This window comes from Podarcis cretensis (assembly GCF_951804945.1).
Source record: "Podarcis cretensis genome assembly, chromosome: 17".
In the NCBI taxonomy this organism is placed as follows: Eukaryota; Metazoa; Chordata; class Lepidosauria; order Squamata; family Lacertidae; genus Podarcis; species Podarcis cretensis.
In genome coordinates this window covers 28,531,151-28,548,801 of record NC_137187.1, presented here as the reverse complement: position 1 = coordinate 28,548,801, position 17,651 = coordinate 28,531,151, and the positions used below count along the sequence as shown (strand labels likewise).

The following is a 17,651-nucleotide window of genomic DNA, read 5'->3' as shown; positions in this document are numbered from 1 at the left end:
AGGCTGAGAGCAGTGATGGCCGATTGCATCATATTCTGGAGCACTGCAGAACACGTTGTCGCCAGCCTGTTGAAGTGGTTTGGCTGCCCTGCTGATGAGAAGTGGTTTGGTAACAGGGTACCTGTTTTTGAGGATAAGCACAGTTTTTGTTTCCGTGGAAATATTGCTAAAGTTTATCAGTTGTTCTGAAGTTAAGCTGTGTCCTTTCATGGTGTTTTCTTAAACCTTGCTTATGCGAGGCTGTTGTGACTTTAGCCTAAGAAGGTAAAGGTAAAGGACCCCTTACAGTTAAGTCCAGTCACGAACGACTCTGGGGTTGAGGTGCTCATCTCGCTTTACAATTTGATTCCCTCCCCCTCTTTCTTTTTCCTTTCACCACCTGTGATGAGGCTGCATTTTAATGTTTTAATGTTGTATTTTAATCTTGTTTTTAAAGTTGCATTTCAATCAACTTGCTTTTTATTGGTTGTTAGCCAGCCTGAGCCCGGTTTTGGCTGGGGAGGGCAGGGTATAAGTAAAATTTATTATTACTATTACTATTACTATTACTATTACTATTACTATTATTACTACGACTACTGGCGGAGCGAGCCGACGTTTGTCCACTGACAGTTTTCTGGGTCATGTGGCCAGCATGACTAAGCCGTTTCTGGTGAAACTAGAGCAGGGCACGGAAACTCCGTTTACCTTCCCGCCGGAGCGGTACCTATTTATCTACTTGCACTTTGACGTGTTTTCGAACTGCTAGGTTGGCAGGAGCAGGGACAGAGCAACAGGAGCTCACTCTGTCATGGAGATTCAAACCGTTGACCTTCTGATCAGCAAGCCCTAGGCTCAGTGGTTTAGACCACATCACCACCCGCATCCCTTTCGACTTTAGCCTGCTCCCCCCCCCAAAAAAAGTCTAGCTTCAGGATGAGAACAGAAATCGCATGGCAGCAGCGGGAGGCCCCATTAGCTAAAGTGGTGCTTCAGGTTCAGAACAGTTTCAGGTTAAGAATGGACCTCCAGAACGAATTAAGTTCTTAACCCGAGGTACCACTGTAGTCAAAGCCACTCCAGAGTCACATGTCCATTGGTCTGCCTTACAAACTTCTGTGTGCATAAAAGCTATTTGCCCAAGCCCTTTTGCTTGTTGATGTACGCAGAAGTTGGTTTTCCTTCTCATGAGCTGGTGGTGGACTCCAGTCCCTGTCTGTTTAAGGTGTAAGAGGAAACTTGGGCTTAATCTGTCTGTAATGTAATATGCCGATCTACCAACACCTCTTCTAAGCAGTCTTGTTTTCATTAATTAATATGTCAGGTACCATCTGCCTTAAGGCAGATGCTTTGAAGGCATAATCATATCAGGGGTGATTGTGATCTGCACTAATAATGGGCCCGGGTAGTGGCATACCCTTGTTGCCTCAGCTACTAAAATGCACTGCCTTTACACTCAATCTTAAATTCATTTTAATGCGGAAAATTACACCATTGTTACAACACACATCAAAGCTGGCAAATTCTGTGATGAAAGGACTCTTTAACTTTTATTAGGAAAAGCAGATTAGGAGAATGGGAAAAGATGGAAGGAATGGTTGAAGGTAGCAATAGAGGAATAAAATGGATACCCTGTGTAATACTTACAATTATTATTATTTTTAAAAAATACTTTGACACAGTAATAATAATAATAATAAATAAATAAGAATAAAATGTGCACCCCACCCCAAAGACCATTCCATTGTAACTATCCAACCCATTCATTCAATTGAATACTTTTTAAAAAGCAAGTGATAAATGCTAATTCTTGTAAATCATGTAATAATGGCAGAATCTAAAATAAATTTCAATCTTTGTCAGTTGTTGGAATAGTAGTTAGAGCAAATTATATCAAGATTGGCTGGAATGATGCAAGAAAGATATTTCACATTATTGTTCCCATATTCCGTATGTGACTCTTTATATGGAAGCAGATGGATATTTAAATGGATCCATTTCCTCAAATGTTGGATTCTCTTTCCCATCATTCTCCTCATCTGTTCTTTCATATTTTTTTGGGGGGGGGTATAGAAGGTGGAGGAGTATACTTTTATCTGTGTAGGTGTTGGTCATCATAATTTAGAAGAGGAGCAGACTGGCAGCTCCACCTTGTAGCAGGAAAATGAGAAAAGTTGGCTATTTCTGAGGAGGAGAATACAAGCTCTACGTGGGGCTGCCTTTGAAGGTGACCCGGAAACTGCAATTAATCCAGAATGCGGCAGCTAGACTGGTGAGGGGGAGTGGCCACCGGTACCACATAACACCGGTTCTGAGAGATCTGCATTGGCTCCCAGTATGTTTCCGAGCACAATTCAAAGTGTTGTTGCTGACCTTTAAAGCCCTAAACGGCCTCGGTCCTGTATACCTGAAGGAGCGTCTCCACCTCCATCGTTCAGCTGAGGTCGAGCGCTGAGGGCCTTCTGGCGGTTCCCTCACTGCAAGAAGTGAGGTTACAGGGAACCAGACAGAGGCCCTTCTCGGTAGTGGCGCCCACCCTGTGGAACACCCTCCCTTCAGATGTGAAGGAAATAAGCAGCTATCCTATCTTTAAAAGACATCTGAAGGCAGTCCTGTTCAGGGAAGTTTTTAATATTTAACGCTGTACTGTTTTTAACACTTGATAGGGAGCCGCCCAGAGTGGCTGGGGAAACTCAGCCAGATGGGCGAGGTATAAATAATAAATAATAAATTATTATTATTATTATTATTATTATTATTATTATTATTATTATTATTATCATTAATTTACAAGTTAGACTTTTGACAAAACGTTTCAGTGTGGATTGTTCCAGTCAGTTGGCCATTCCTTTCTGGGCTGCTTCTTCCATACCCAACAGTCGTCATTCCGTTCATGCTGAGCACTCCCAGTTCTCATTGGATTGCATTTGGCTTCTCTCTGCTTAGGGGGGTGTTGTTGTTGTTGTTGTTGTTGTTGTTGTTGTTGTTGTTTAAAAGCCATTCATTGTGATAAGTCTTGTTCCTTGCACTGGGTGCCATAGTTTTTCACAGCATAGCTTTTCACCATGTGCAGATCCGTATTAGATATTTCAAGATGCGCTTTTAAACTTTTCTTCAAGCGTATTCCTGTATTGAAGACTAAGAGAAGCCCTATGCACTAAGCTGCGAGCTAATACTGCATGGAAGATAGGCAACGTTGGTAAATGTATCTGGTTACAAGCAGTAGTTGCCGTTTGATAGAATCAGAGAGTTGGAAGGGGCCCTAGGGATCATCTAGTCCAACCACCCCCTGCAATTTAGGAATATGCAGCTGCCCCACACGGGGATCAAACCTGCAACCTTGGTGTTACCAGCACCAAGCTGTAACCAACGGAGTTGCCAAACAATTGATTGGTTGTTGCATAGACTTGGGATCACAGCAGATTTTGTACCCCAGCTCTGCACATTTATAGTCCTTTCTGTTTAGACCGGTACATGGTGGCATAATTGTGTTGGCATAATTCATGGCACACGGGGAATTATGCCAACACAAAAAGATTTAACTGAACTGCAAGACTACCTGCAACCCAAAGGGGTTTTGTTTTTTTAAAAACAAACAAACAAACCCACCCACTTCTGCCCTCATTCAAGAATGCAGAGATGCTCTCCTGGATTAAAGATTCTTAAGCTGTTTGAGGTCGGATCCTGTGATTTTCAACTACAAGCATGAATAATCCTCAGTAGTTCATTTTCATATTGCAGGTTTATCTTTGACATCGAAAACTGTTGACATTTATCCTGCAAGGTGTAAACTTTGTAGGTTATAAATAGGTCAAGGTTTGCCATTCATGCTTCCTACTTGAAGTAATCGACTGATATGGACATATTTCGGTGAGAAAATACAATTTACCAAAGGGGACATCTCCCTAACATTGGATAGGAGCATTTTTATAACTGAAACATGCCAATAGGTTCATAAAAGACGCTAAGCTAACAACATTCCTGTAAAAGAGCTATACTGTATTGCTTCGAAAAGTCGAGGGTATCTAGTAGCAAAATTGTTGCTATTATGGTGAGTTGTTTGAAACAAAGATGGACATAGTTTCAAAGGACTTTTCTTAGAGCAGTATTGTCGGCATGAAAACTCTAAACCTAACGAGGCGTAATGAAGATATGCATAGTGATTGGAGCGCTAGCAAAGATGCAGTTGTAGCTGTAGGCTAATCCTGAATTATGTGCTGAAGTGATTTTAAGTTGCAGCTATCATAAGGCTATATTTAGTGGTTGATGTTTTCTAATCCCTCTCACTCCTTAATCTTGATAAGAAAGCAAGTCCCCTCCCACCGGTTGCACTAAAAACACAGAACAGTTCTTGCAAGTTGTATGCAACTACTGTATATACAGAACAATATAATGTTCATTAGCCTAATAGTCAGTAAGCAGATAGCTTTTGGAGTAATCACGCATATCTGTTGATATTTCAGCAACTACCCCCAAAAATAAAAAATAAAAATCCATACAGTCTGGGTGAAGAATTGTGACAACACTTTGTTGTTCATCAGCAGTTCAGAATCTCCTTAGGTTTATGTGGGCATTTTTGTGGTGGTTTCATTTTAAAAGCCTGCCAGTGATGTATCCATAACATTTCTTCAATCCAACTTTTCAAATAAATTTTCCAGAACAGCTTTCATTTAAAAAACTAAAACATTATGGGTTGGATCTAGACTTAACGCTCCACCAAAAGAGATTTGCAGAGGCCGAAGGAAGGGTGGCGGTCTTCACTGATGACTCCCTCCCTCTGCGTCACCTTGCATGCTGTTCTGGAAGATTCTCCAATTCTCCGGAGCAAGTTTCTGGGAGGCAGGGGGGGAGAGAAAACTGGCGAAAATACCCTCTTCTCTTCCTACCACAGGAACATATTGTTGCAGAGTTCTGCTCCCTGCAAGATGATGATGATGATGATGATGATGATACTTTATATATTGCTCTATACCTGCAGGTCTTAGGGCAGACAATATAAAAACAATATAAAGACAATATAAATCACAATATAAAAACACCTAAACACAAAATGCATAATAAAAACAGAAACAAGAACAACCCAGTAATCCCTAGTATAACCCAGCAGATCTTTTAAAAACACTCTTCAAGTAAACTAAATGATAACTCTTCTTTGCTGAAGAACAAAAGTGAAATCATTAACATTTTGGCATGACTGATTTTTCCATAACAGTCCTAATACATTCTGTTGTTCTTGGACTAAATAGGTTTTTGCATAGCGAAAAGCAGAACAGTTTAATCAATCAAGCAGGCGGTCCTTCTTCCATGTGGATCTCATGTTTCATAATTTGAAGTTTTCTTAGAGAGTTTGACATAAATGGAGAACTTTTGGAGCGGGCACGGGAACGACCAATGGAACCCGCAGAGCCAAGGAAAGATGTAATTGAAAACGGCACCAGCCTTCTGTCGAAATGTAGTCCGGGGAATAGTGGCTAAAACGTTTCTGCCAACAAGTAGCTGCTCAGCGGCATGTGTAAAATGAGCTCCTTATTAGGCCGGCACCTGGTGGGGGGGAAATGTCTTACAAATACCGTCACATGTGGAAATTGCAGTTACTTGGTCACATGTTTTTCTGTAGAGGTGCCAAGGACTAATATCGCACCTAGAGTTTGGGCCCCACAGTGTCCTTCTGGCACTTTGAACAGGTGGCACCAGGAAACTTTGCGTTCTTTGCATACAAATGCATTTCCTCCACCCCTCCCATGAGTTCATCTTGAGCTAACTAGTTTACAGGTTTGTAAGGTGAACCACAAAGAAGAGGGAGTTTGCATTCATTAACTTCAATGGTAGGAGCAAGAAAGATGGGATGAGAGCACTGAAGTCTGCCAAAATCAGGTGGGGAGAAGTGATGGACTACTTTACAAATTGTCACGACTTAGCACTGGAATCTTCCCCTTTCTCCAGTGAGCTCTGAAGCATAAGGGAGATATTGATGTACCCACATCAACTCACACCCTGAGCAGGGTTTAAACATTATATTCTACTTGGAAGCTGCCCAATTTGACAGTTATTATACTTGTTCATGCTGTTATTAGTTTATGAAGCAATGTCTCATTAGAAAAAGTAAAATGATCACATGGTTACATTTTGGAGCTGCCATAGTATTTTTATAATACCGAATATCTGATTTACTTGCAATAATTAAACAGCATGTAGGCAGGGCCGGATTTAGGTTTGATGAGGCCCTCAGCTACTGAAGGTAATGGGACCCTTTATATGTCCAGTGGTCCTTTGTCAACAAATTGTCGCTGGTTTTTGTGTTAGAGAGTTTGGATTTGATATCCCGCCTTTCACTCCCCTTCAGGAGTCTCAAAGCAGCTAACAATCTCCTTTCCCTTCTCCTTTCCCTTCCTCCCCCACAACAAACACTCTGTGAGGTGAGTGGGGCTGAGAGACTTCAAAGAAGTGTGACTGGCCCAAGGTCACCCAGCAGCTCCATGTGGAGGAGCAGAGACGCGAACCCGGTTCCCCAGATTACGTGACTACCGCTCTTAACCACTACACCACACTGGCTTTCATATATGCTATCTGGTAATTTATGGACCTAATGGGTATCTAAAGCCATTTGCACATAACAAATAGAAGCCTACACAACACAAAACACTGTTACTGTATGTAGGTTTTATTTTATTTGTTATATTTTGGAAATGTGCATCTAGGTTTTTTTCCCTTTAAGTTTTTTTGGGGGGCCCAAGAGAGTGGGGCCCTAAGTTATAGCTTGTTTAGCTTATACATAAATCCGGCACTACATGTAGGTAGGCATCAAAATCAGAGGCAATTTATAGTAAAATTGATAAAAGGTTTATTCGTAGGCAATTCAGTAAGTAACAATTGATTTCAGAAAATAGGGAGGGGTGCCTTTAATGGCCTAGCTCCCCCTTTAAGGGACTCAAAGTCCCCCAAGTTCATTATCAATCAGAGATGAAGGAGCTGAGGCTGGATCACAAGGTGGGTCACCACTTTTTGGAGGATAGGATTCTGGCGTGGAGTAGAAGGACATTCCCGTTTACAAACTTCCATGTCACGAGGGTAAAACATCAGAAATACATCGCACCTGAGGTGGGGTTACAGTAGCTCTGGCAGGTCAAGGTGTATCACATCCCTGAGGATTAGCAAGATTTAAGCAGAGACATCACCTTGCTGACAAAGGTCCATATAGTTCAAGCTATGGTTTTCCCAGTAGTGATGAATGGAAGTGAAAGCTGGACCATAAAGAAGGCTGATCACTGAAGAATTGGTGCTGGAGGAGACTCTTGAGAGTCCCATGGACTGCAAGAAGATCAAACCTCTCCATTCTGAAGGAAATCAGCCCTGAGTGCTCACTGGAAGGACAGATCCTGAAGCTGAGGCTCCAATACTTTGGCCACCTCATGAGAAGAGAAGACTCCCTGGAAAAGACCCTGATGTTGGGAAAGATGGAGGGTGCAAGGAGAAGGGGACGACAGAGGACAAGATGGTTGGACAGTGTTCTCGAAGCGACTAACATGAGTTTGACCAAACTGCAGGAGGCAGTGGAAGACAGGAGTGCCTGGCGTGCTCTGGTCCAGGGGGGTCACGAAGAGTCGGACACGACTAAATGACTAAACAACAACACATAGTTTCAGACAGAGTTTATGCAGAGCATGAACATTGGAAGTAAGTTCTCCTAGGGATTCATTGATATGGCAATCGGGATGTCTGGAAAGGACCTGGAGAGCCTTTCAGGTGACACACCTGGGCAAACAATATTTCAAGACAAACTGGTTGGTGAGTTCCATTTGGGTGGCCTCTGGAAAGGCTGCAGCACAGTCCATTATCTATGGCACTCAGCCCTGCACTTGCTTTCCTTGGTGTGATGATGGAGAACTGCGTGCCAGTCAGCTGGTTCAGTGGAGATGTCAGTTGCCACCTTGGTGCCTAGAGATCTCCATGTAGTTGCAATTGGACCCACATCAGTAGCAAAACGCGCCTGGCGAATGTCAAACCCTGGAGTCCATCCGCAAAGCTGCCCCCAGTAACCATTGCCATTCGTTGCTTCCCTCCACAAATATCATTGGAATGAGTGCAGCTTCCGTGGGATCAGTTCTCTGTTTCACTCATCATTCTTCTGGTACAAGTCTAATCACCTCACTGGAGAGTTGAAATGCTGCTTTGTAACTTATTAACACAAGATGGAACCGTGCCAGTCCCTTAGTTGTTGTTTTTGAAAAATATTTTTTTTAGGTTTTTTACAAATATAACACATACTTCTACAACAACAACAAAAAAGAAACAGAATCACAAATATAGGCAAACAGAAAAAAATATAACAACTAACACATAACAACATAAACAACACAAATTAATTAGTCGTTTAAACATCTAACCTTATAAACATATTTTTGACTTCCTCTGGGCCCTCCCATCTGAATTTCCTTGTATTTGAATGTAGCAGTTTTCTAATATCATTATTAAAACACAGTATTCCAATTAAAATCCAATTTCTTAACTTTTCTTAAAGTTCTAGATCTCATTTATTTAGTTAACTCCTAATTTAATCCTAGGCCTATTTGGTACTTTCAAGCAATTTCTCATTTTTAATATTACAATATTATTCAAATAGTCTTTAAATTTCTTCCACTCTTCTTGGTATTCCTCTTCTTTCTGGTTGTGGATTCTTCCAGTAAGGTCGGCTAGCTCCATATAGTCCATCATTTTCATCTCCCATTCTTCCACAGTTCTTAATTCTTGTGTTTTCCATTTCTTGGCTGTTAAAATTCGAGCAGCAGTTGTGGCAGTCCCTTAGTTTGTTGGCATTTCTTCTTCTTCTTCTGAGTTTTTAATTTGTGAATTTTTTTTTTTGCTATTTTTTTAAAAAAAGATTTATCTATTAAAATAAAATGCTTCCCGCAAGCATGAAATGCATTGATGGCTGCAGTTAGAATGCATCTAATCAGAACAACTTTTAGATATGCAACTTTCTTAAGAATATACTGTAGCAGAACAAATTTCTTTCAAGAGAAATTATTTCACATTAGATAACTATACTTGCATATTCTTTTCTGTGCGGTGTTAGAAATTAGCAAGGAATCTCAGCTGAAGCTTCCATGACAGATGACCATGCAACCTCTGCTTAAAAACCTCCAAAGTATTTCTTCTGCCTTGCCAGCTGAAGCTGTTTAAGGAAATGGACAAACATTTATAAATGTGGAATAAAAAAAAAATCAATTTAGGCATTTTATAGGTTTGTTGTTGTTGTTTTAGGTGAAACATAAAATTTGTTTTGGCACTAATTTAAACATGACAGCTCTGTAGCTGGTAAAGACTTCTGTAACAGATCTGATCCCCGCTAGCTCTTTACGTAGAATTATATGAAATAGGATTTTTCTTGCATTGTTCTGTGTGTGTTTTTTTCTATCTATTGGCAATGTATCAAGCCGGGCTGATATGTCTTTGGGGAGAAGTGTTGACATCCTTTTGGCAAGCAGCAAATTTTTGCAGAAGAAGCAACAGTAGTGCAAGCTTGCTACACATTAATGGAGTTTTGATAATTTATTAATGCTGTGTTTGTTCTTAAATGCCAAGTCTCTTGGAATCGGGCACAACCCAGCCAAAGTTAGGCATCAGACTCCATTAGGCTAGGAAGGGGTGGATTCTGTCTGTTGTGGATTGCTTTCTGGCGTTTTGTTTTGTTTTGCCCTTGATACTTTGTGTTTGCTGTCATCCCTTGGGTGCTACTGGTTTTCCTCTGGTGGAAGCAGAAGCCTCTAGCCATATTCCCCAAGCAAACCTTATTTGTCAGACAAATCTTGGTTGGGAGATTCATGGGCCCCCTTTATTTTATTTATTTATTGTATTTATATATTGCCCTATACCTGGAGGTATCAACCTTCTCTTGCTTTGCTACCCCGAGGGCACCTGTCAGTCTCTTAAAATGAGCTAAGGTGGACTCTTGCTGACCAAGTGTGTGGCTAGGGGCCAAACTAGACAAGATATTTATTATTCAATTAGGAACTGCTAGAATGATTTTAAAACAACAACAACAACTTCTTAAGTGGCTGCAGTGCAATGAATGCTCCACTCCCAATGCAAATAGCAGCAGCAGAGGCCGAATATGGGTTAAAGCTCACCCAGTGCTAAATATCCAGAAAGCAGTAACCTGCCCTGTATCTGATTGTTTGCAGAGAGCTTGAGGAAGCTGATTTTGATTGGAGAAGCAGTTCTTTCCTTTTCCATGTCATGCTCAAGCCTCTGAGGGTGCCCTTAGTGTACAGACAGAAAACCCAAGCAGTCCATAGATAGAAAATCTAACTGCATGTAACATGTAGTGTGTGCTCCATATTTTAAATAACTCATCTAAGGGTTTATTGACACCTTTCCTCTGCGCTTTAAAGCTCCATGTTGGAGCTCTCTTTTATTTTTTGCTTCTGAGCTTACCCTGCAAAAAACTGCATGACAAAGCCACTTCTGGCGAACCAGAACAGCGCACAGAAATGCCGTTTACCTTCCTGCCAGAGTGGTACCTATTTATCTACTTGCAGTTTGACGTGCTTTCGAACTGCTAGGTTGGCAGGAGCAGGGACCGAGCAACAGGAGCTCACCCTGTCACGGGAATTCGAACCGCCGGCCTGATCGGCAAGTCCTAGGCTCTGTGGTTTAACCCACAGTGCCACCTGTGTCCCTAGATGTGTCCTATCCCCCCCAGAAAACCCACCTTCCTCCTTCGCTTCTCAGAATTAACCCCCTGCTGTCTCCCAGTTCAGTTTCTCCTCATCACCAGAGGAGCTGAGGTAAGGAAGGATTGTGCAATGAGGCTCATACAGGTTCATCTATGAAAAGCTAAACCATGGTTTGTTGTTTGTTTGTTACCTTGGTTCTCAGGGGACCAGATCACAGGCAGAAGTCCTGAGAAGGCTGAGGATAAGCAGAATTCCCTGGAATATGACACCCTGCTTTATAAAGTGCAAGAGAATTTTTTTAATTAATTAGAAGCATAGAATTAATTAGAAGCATAGACCACAAACTTGACATGAGCCAACAGTGTGACGCGGCAGCTAAAAAAGCCAATGCAATTCTGGGCTGCATCAATAGGAGTATAGCATCTAGATCAAGGGAAGTAATAGTGCCACTGTATTCTGCTCTGGTCAGACCTCACCTGGAGTACTGTGTCCAGTTCTGGGCACCACAGTTCAAGAAGGACACTGACAAACTGGAACGTGTCCAGAGGAGGGCAACCAAAATGGTCAAAGGCCTGGAAACGATGCCTTATGAAGAACGGCTAAGGGAGCTGGGCATGTTTAGCCTGGAGAAGAGGAGGTTAAGGGGTGATATGATAGCCATGTTCAAATATATAAAAGGATGTCACATAGAGGAGGGAGAAAGGTTGTTTTCTGCTGCTCCAGAGAAGCGGACACGGAGCAATGGCTCCAAACTACAAGAAAGAAGATTCCACCTAAACATTAGGAAGAACTTCCTGACAGTAAGAGCTGTTCGACAGTGGAATTTGCTGCCAAGGAGTGTGGTGGAGTCTCCTTCTTTGGAGGTCTTTAAGCAGAGGCTTGACAACCATATGTCAGGAGTGCTCTGATGGTGTTTGCTGCTTGGCAGGGGGTTGGACTCGATGGCCCTTGTGGTCTCTTCCAACTCTATGATTCTATGATAAAAGTTTTAAGGACAATCCTTGAAATTAGGGCCTTGGAATACAGTGGCACCTTGGTTGTTGAACGGCTTGGCTCCCAAACAAATAGACTCCCAAACGCCGCAAACCTGGAAGTAAGTGTTCCGGTTTGCGAACGTTTTCCAGAAGCCGAACGTCTGGTGCAGCTTCCGACTGAGTGCAGGAAGCTCCTGCAGCCAATCAGAAGCCACGCCTTGGTTTTCGAATGGTTCCAGGAGTCAAACGAACTCCTGGAACGGACTAAGTTCAAGAACCAAGGTACCACTGTATTCATTTTGTATATCCAACTCCTAGGATTGGCTTTATTTTCCAGTGAAAAGATTTCTGCATTTAAAACACATCTAAATTATACTATCATGCATCTGGTTTTCTGAGACTTTTTGTTGTTCATGCGATACCCAGGGTGTTTGACTTCTAGAATATGTAGTACATTTCAGGACTGCAAGTTCTGGCCAGTCATTCTGCTTTTGAACGGATCGTTTCCTTAGGATAAGTAGTAGCAGTAGAACAATTGATAGTTGGTTCATTTGCGGTTTAGTTGCTTGGGTTTTGAGACTGGCCAAAAGCAATGAAAGAAGACTTGCAGACATCTGTTTCAAGGTATTAAATAAACAATACATTGAGATTAGCAAGCCTTCCTTCACTTCCTTCACTGCTTCTGTTTATTGCATTATGGACCACCTTTTCTCCAGAGACCTTAAGGTGAGATATATGGTTCTCCTCGTCCTCATTTAATCTCCACAACAACCTTGTTGAGGTATGGAGGTGACTTGACACCACAGTGTAGTTTCACCTTTAACCGCAAATTAAAATGCTGGAAATGAGCGATGGTGTAACCGCCAAAAGAGCGTGATCATCCTTGGTTGCGTTTTGCTTACCATTGTGGATAACACTCAAATAATATCCTACAAAAGAAGATGCTTTTTCAGTTTAGTGCGTTCTTCGAGCTACAGGTAGTTGCTCCAGATCCATTTGATTCAGAGGGCTAATAATAACAATAATTTATTATTTATACCCCGCCCATCTGGCTGGGTCCCCCCAGCCACTCTGGGCAGCTTCCAACAAAACACTAAAATACAATAATCTATTAAACATTAAAAGCTTCCCTAAACAGGGCTGCCTTTAGATGTTTGGTAGTTATTTTTCTTTTTGACATCTGGTGGGAGGGCCTTCCACAGGGCGGGTGCCACTACCGAGAAGGCCCTCTGCCTGGTTCCCTGTAACTTGGCTTCTCGCAGGGAGGGAATTGCCAGAAAGCCCTCGGCACTGGACCTTAGCGCCCGGGCAGAACGATTGGGGTGGAGATGCTCCTTCCGGTATTCTGGGCTGAGGCCATTTAGGGCTTTAAAGGTCAGCACCAACACTTTGAATTGTGCTCGGAAACATACTGGGAGCCAGTGTAGGTCTTTCAAGACTGGTGTTATATGGTCTCGGTGGCCGCTCCCAGTCACCAGTCTAGCTGCCGCATTCTGGATTAATTGTAGTTTCCAGGTCACCTTCAAAGGTAGCCCCGGAGGCTTTTTCTAGCAGTATTTTGGATGTCTGGGATGCCAACATAAGTAAATGTAAGCATCACTGAGTTAACTGCACAAATCTGTGATTATATTGTTGAAATTGGTGACAAAGGAGAACATCAGGAGAGGCATGGGTACATGCTTAATGGTGCTAGTTTACATACATTTGATGGATGGATGGATGGATGGATGGATGGAGTTGATGCTGTTTTGAATTGTTCCAAACTTCCTTCGCCACTAGCCAGATTACAAAGATACTATCAACGTGTACAAAAGGAGTTTCTAAAGGAAAAGCTGAGCCCTTGAATATGCTTTTAAAGCAGAAGATACTACTGTGTCCTTTCCTTTAGCAGATCAAGATGATCAGGTGACAGCAAAAACTGCAAGGTGGGGGCAATTAGAATAAGATCTACTATACTTCCAAAATGTATTTTGCATAGTTAAGTTTTTACCTCTGTCTTCAGTCTTTTATTTTATTGCTATGGCTAGTGGCTGATGCAACTAAAGATTCTCCTGATTCTCCTTAAATAATAATTAAAAAAATGGTAGGTAACCAAGACTTTGAGAAGGAAAGTTTTCAAACAAATAGTGTGTTTGTAGTTAATAACTGTTGAAGAACATTGCCTCTGCTATACATTTACGTATTGTCCTGTAGCATGTTTGATAGAACTGGTCATATTAAAACTTGCATGTACCACTGTCTGTTCAGCTTATATTTTCATATTTTGATTGGATTTTTCTTGCCAGCACCTGGGCTTCATTTCTGTACTTGGAATTGCTCAGCACCCTCTTAGCAATGGGAGTTTTCGACTTCCAAATCCACCTTCTTTTTTCTGCCATTCTCTTAACTGGCTTCTGATCCTAAGTGTTTGGCTATCGAGGAAGGATGGCCAGTAGATTCTAAACAAAGTTTATACCTTTCCGTTTCAGCAAGACACCAGAGAAATGCAGCGAGGCACAATTTGCTACAACTTGTAGGTTGCCTGTGACCTGCTGGTATGGGTCCTTCTGTTACATAATAGAGAACAGAGGTCTGAAAGGGAAAGAATGCTGGCTGGGAGAATTTTCAAAGGGAGCTGAAAGCAATACTGTACAGGAAATTAAATCATTGGGCAAGGAAGTGGAATTGGACTGATTGCAGTCATTAATGTCCCTTTAACGAGGGGCATGTAAGGAATGTTACTCAGCAACTGCGATGGTCCCTAGTGTGGTGCCAATTAAATAACGCGGACGGGGTATTTCAAACAAGGAGCCAGCGCTCGGTGGGGAGGGGAGGAAAGGGGGATTTTTTATGAGGCAGGAATAAGGCTTTGCATCCCAGAGAATGCAGGAGACTCTAACTATTGTCCTCTGAGAATAATTTGCAAGGGGAAGCCCATATATTAGACGAGCGGAGATCCGTGGAAATTTGCTGCATTTTGAATAGTGGTTTGCCTTAGTCTTTCTGTTGCATCTCACCCTCTTTTTAAACTATAAATCAAAAAGCAGATTTTTGCCTTCAAGCACTCCTTATATGCAAAAGATCATGTGATTAAATGGTTTTTAGAAAGGTTGGTTCAAAATATTTATAAATGCCAGGTGCATCCATTTTTAATTGTTTCAGTTAGTTTTTCAGAAAAGATAAAAGGAAACTAACTTAACAATTTACACAAATGTTTGAAACTATATTACAGAAACATGTAAACAGTACTTTTCTTGCTTTAGTTTAAAGCATCTATTTTTTTAAGTCAGCTAATAAACAACTTGTTCTTGCATCTATTTTTTTCAAGTTCTTGTTGTGTTCTTCCAGCTCTCCTGTATGCCTTTTAAGTATTTCAATCAGAGAACTTTGAAATTCAACATTATTTTACTGACACTTAATCCATTTATTTCCAACAGTATTTCTGTGCCATCCTCTAACCAGAGTTTTCTGGGATAATGAGCTAGGGCAGCCATAGTGTTCATCTTGCATGTTGCCTCCCTTCACTTCACGTTACATATTTTCTTCACCTTGCTAAAAGACACCCACTTTTTTGACACCCTTGTGTGGAGGATCTAGATTTGGCTCCCCTTCTCTGTTTGCACAAAGACAAGAGAGGTGGTAAAACAGGGCATTTCTGACCCCCTGCACATATGCGTAGTACCCATGTTGTGAAAAGTTGTGCTGTTTCTGTTCAAAAATTGTATGATTTTCTTTTCTTTTTTTGGAATGTTAATTTGGAAAAAGTTCGAAACCTACAATTAACGCACACACAGCAATACAATGAGACCGCTAATGGAGGGGAAAGTGAAACTCACTGATTACGGTCCTTAGTATATTCTGAGTAAGATGGTTGGCCATTTAGAATAAAACCACCTCAGGAGAAGCTCACCGACTTTACTAGCAGAGAACCTGCTTCCTGGTCCTTGTGTAAAAAGCTTGATTTATTCTACTCTCATTTCTTTTGGGCTTACCCTCTTAGTTTGTTTTAAGTAATAGTTGTTGCTGTTGTTGAGTCATTTAGTCGTGTCCGACTCTTCGTGACCCCATGGACCAGATCACGCCAGGCAGTCTTCCACTGCCTCCCACAGTTTGGTCAAACTCACTATCCAACCATCTCGTCCTCTGCCGTCCCCTTCTCCTTGTGCCCTCCATCTTTCCCAACATCAGGGTCTTTTCCAGGGAGTCTTCTCTTCTCATGAGGTGGCCGAAGTATTGGAGCCTCAGCTCAGCTTCAGGATCTGTCCTTCTGGTGAGCACTCAGGGCTCATACCCTCCAACCTTTCTCTGATGGAAATAGAGACATTCTATTCAACAACAACAATTTAGACCTCGTCCATCTGACTGGCTTGTCCCAGCCACTTTGGGAGGCTTCCAACACATATAAAAGCATAATTAAACATTTAAAAACCTTCCCTATATAGGGCTGCCTTCAGATGTCTTCTAAGGGCTGTATAATTACTTATCTCCTTGGCTCGGGGGTCACATAACTCCATACCCTCCAACATTTTTCGGTTGAAAATAGGAAAAGCGTCCTAAGGAAAAGCGGGACATACCGGGATCATAGCAGAAACCGGGACGGCTGGGAAACGCTCTGCTTTCAATCTATCTAGTATATTTCTTTGTCAAAGTAGCCGGGTCTTAAAGGTTAGCTGACCAGATTTTGTGACATAAAAGCTACATCATGCGTTCATCATACAATGAGCTTTGTTCATTTGCATACTATTATGTGCTTCACAGCAGTGCTTAAGGTTGCTCTTGTCCCCCTCCCTTAAAGTAATCTAGGGCCGAAAGAGATATGATAACACTGAGAAACACATTATTTAACAATGGAGCGTTTCTGTTGTTTTTCTTAATCACATTTTTTATATATCCTCTGGTGACTTTTGATGGTACAGTGTGGTGGACCTTCATTTTTATCATTGGCTTTATTGTTGGAAGACTCTTGTTTTCATCCCAGTGAACTAGGACATTTAGGCCGCTGTATCTGCTGCTCCTAAAGAAGACCAAACAACCAGTTTCCTCTAAGATAGATACTATAACAGAGAATATTTCCAGATTTTTGTGTGTCATCTAGGAGTACTAAATAATTAAACATGTATATGGAAGAAGCTTCAGAGAGTGACTCCGGTGATGAAGGTTAGTTGAGAATAACTTAAGAAGGAGAACTTAACGTGTTGACTCATAATGTAGAAATCCAGGCTCAATTAACATAATGTGCATGTAAATCATTGGTAAACTGATTGGAATATTCTGTTAAATGATAAGGATAGTTTTGCTACACCCTGCTTTCTGATATTTTTGATCCAGTGCAGATCTTTGGCAATGCTCTCCTCATGACTTGTGAGGCTCTATAAAGACCTGTGGCCTTGGATCCATGGTTTTGGGCCATCATGGCAGCTCTGGGAAGTGCCTGAACCATGAGGTTTATGGTTCACTCAGTGGAGACAGAGGTGATGTTGGTGGTGGATGAAATTCAAGAATAATTATGAGGTTCCAAGAGGAACTGCTTGATGGATCTGTATTTGTGTGTGCCCATGCACATTTTCTCGTTATCATGTACTTTCATTCTTGACTTCCATTGCTGTTTCAGAAGCTTCTCTAAGTTGCAGTATGTTACACCCAGGATCCATAAACCCAGTCCCTTAGTACCCACCTTTGCCAAGTCCTTAAGTCTTCCCTTTTCATCCCCCCACCCCCATATCGACTTAATAGAACTGTTGTTTGCTTGTTTTATTTTTATTTCTTTAGTTTATGTGTTACTTGCTTGTATTAGAAGCAGGGCTATCCATTAGTCCTTCCATTTAGAATAGTTCTAGATCTCATTCATTGATTTTCTTTTGTTTTATGAGTGTTTTATCTTTTGTCTGTCTCAGGTGATTTTTTTTTATAAGCAGCTTATAGGCTGCTTATATTAAATAAAGGGAACGGGGTAACACTGTGGTCTAAACCACTGAGCCTCTTGGGCTTGCTGATCGAAAGGTCGGCGGTTCGAATCCCCACGATGGCCTGAGCTCCCGTTGCT

General features: G+C 41.6%; 1 protein-coding gene across 7 annotated transcripts in view; it reads left to right on the top strand.

Moving 5' to 3' along the window:
• Nucleotides 1-17,651, top strand: part of MLLT3 (MLLT3 super elongation complex subunit) — a 146,398-nt gene that overhangs the window by 62,409 nt on the left and 66,338 nt on the right. Inside the window, exon 1 of one of the 7 annotated variants that reach the window (XM_079959451.1) lies at nucleotides 16,359-16,765. The exons of the other annotated variants lie outside the window; for them this stretch is intronic. Within the exon in view, the coding sequence (XP_079815577.1) occupies nucleotides 16,723-16,765 (43 nt within the window). The 5' untranslated portion in view covers nucleotides 16,359-16,722. Of the gene's footprint in view, nucleotides 1-16,358; nucleotides 16,766-17,651 lie in introns of those variants that run through there. 7 annotated transcript variants of the gene reach the window in all.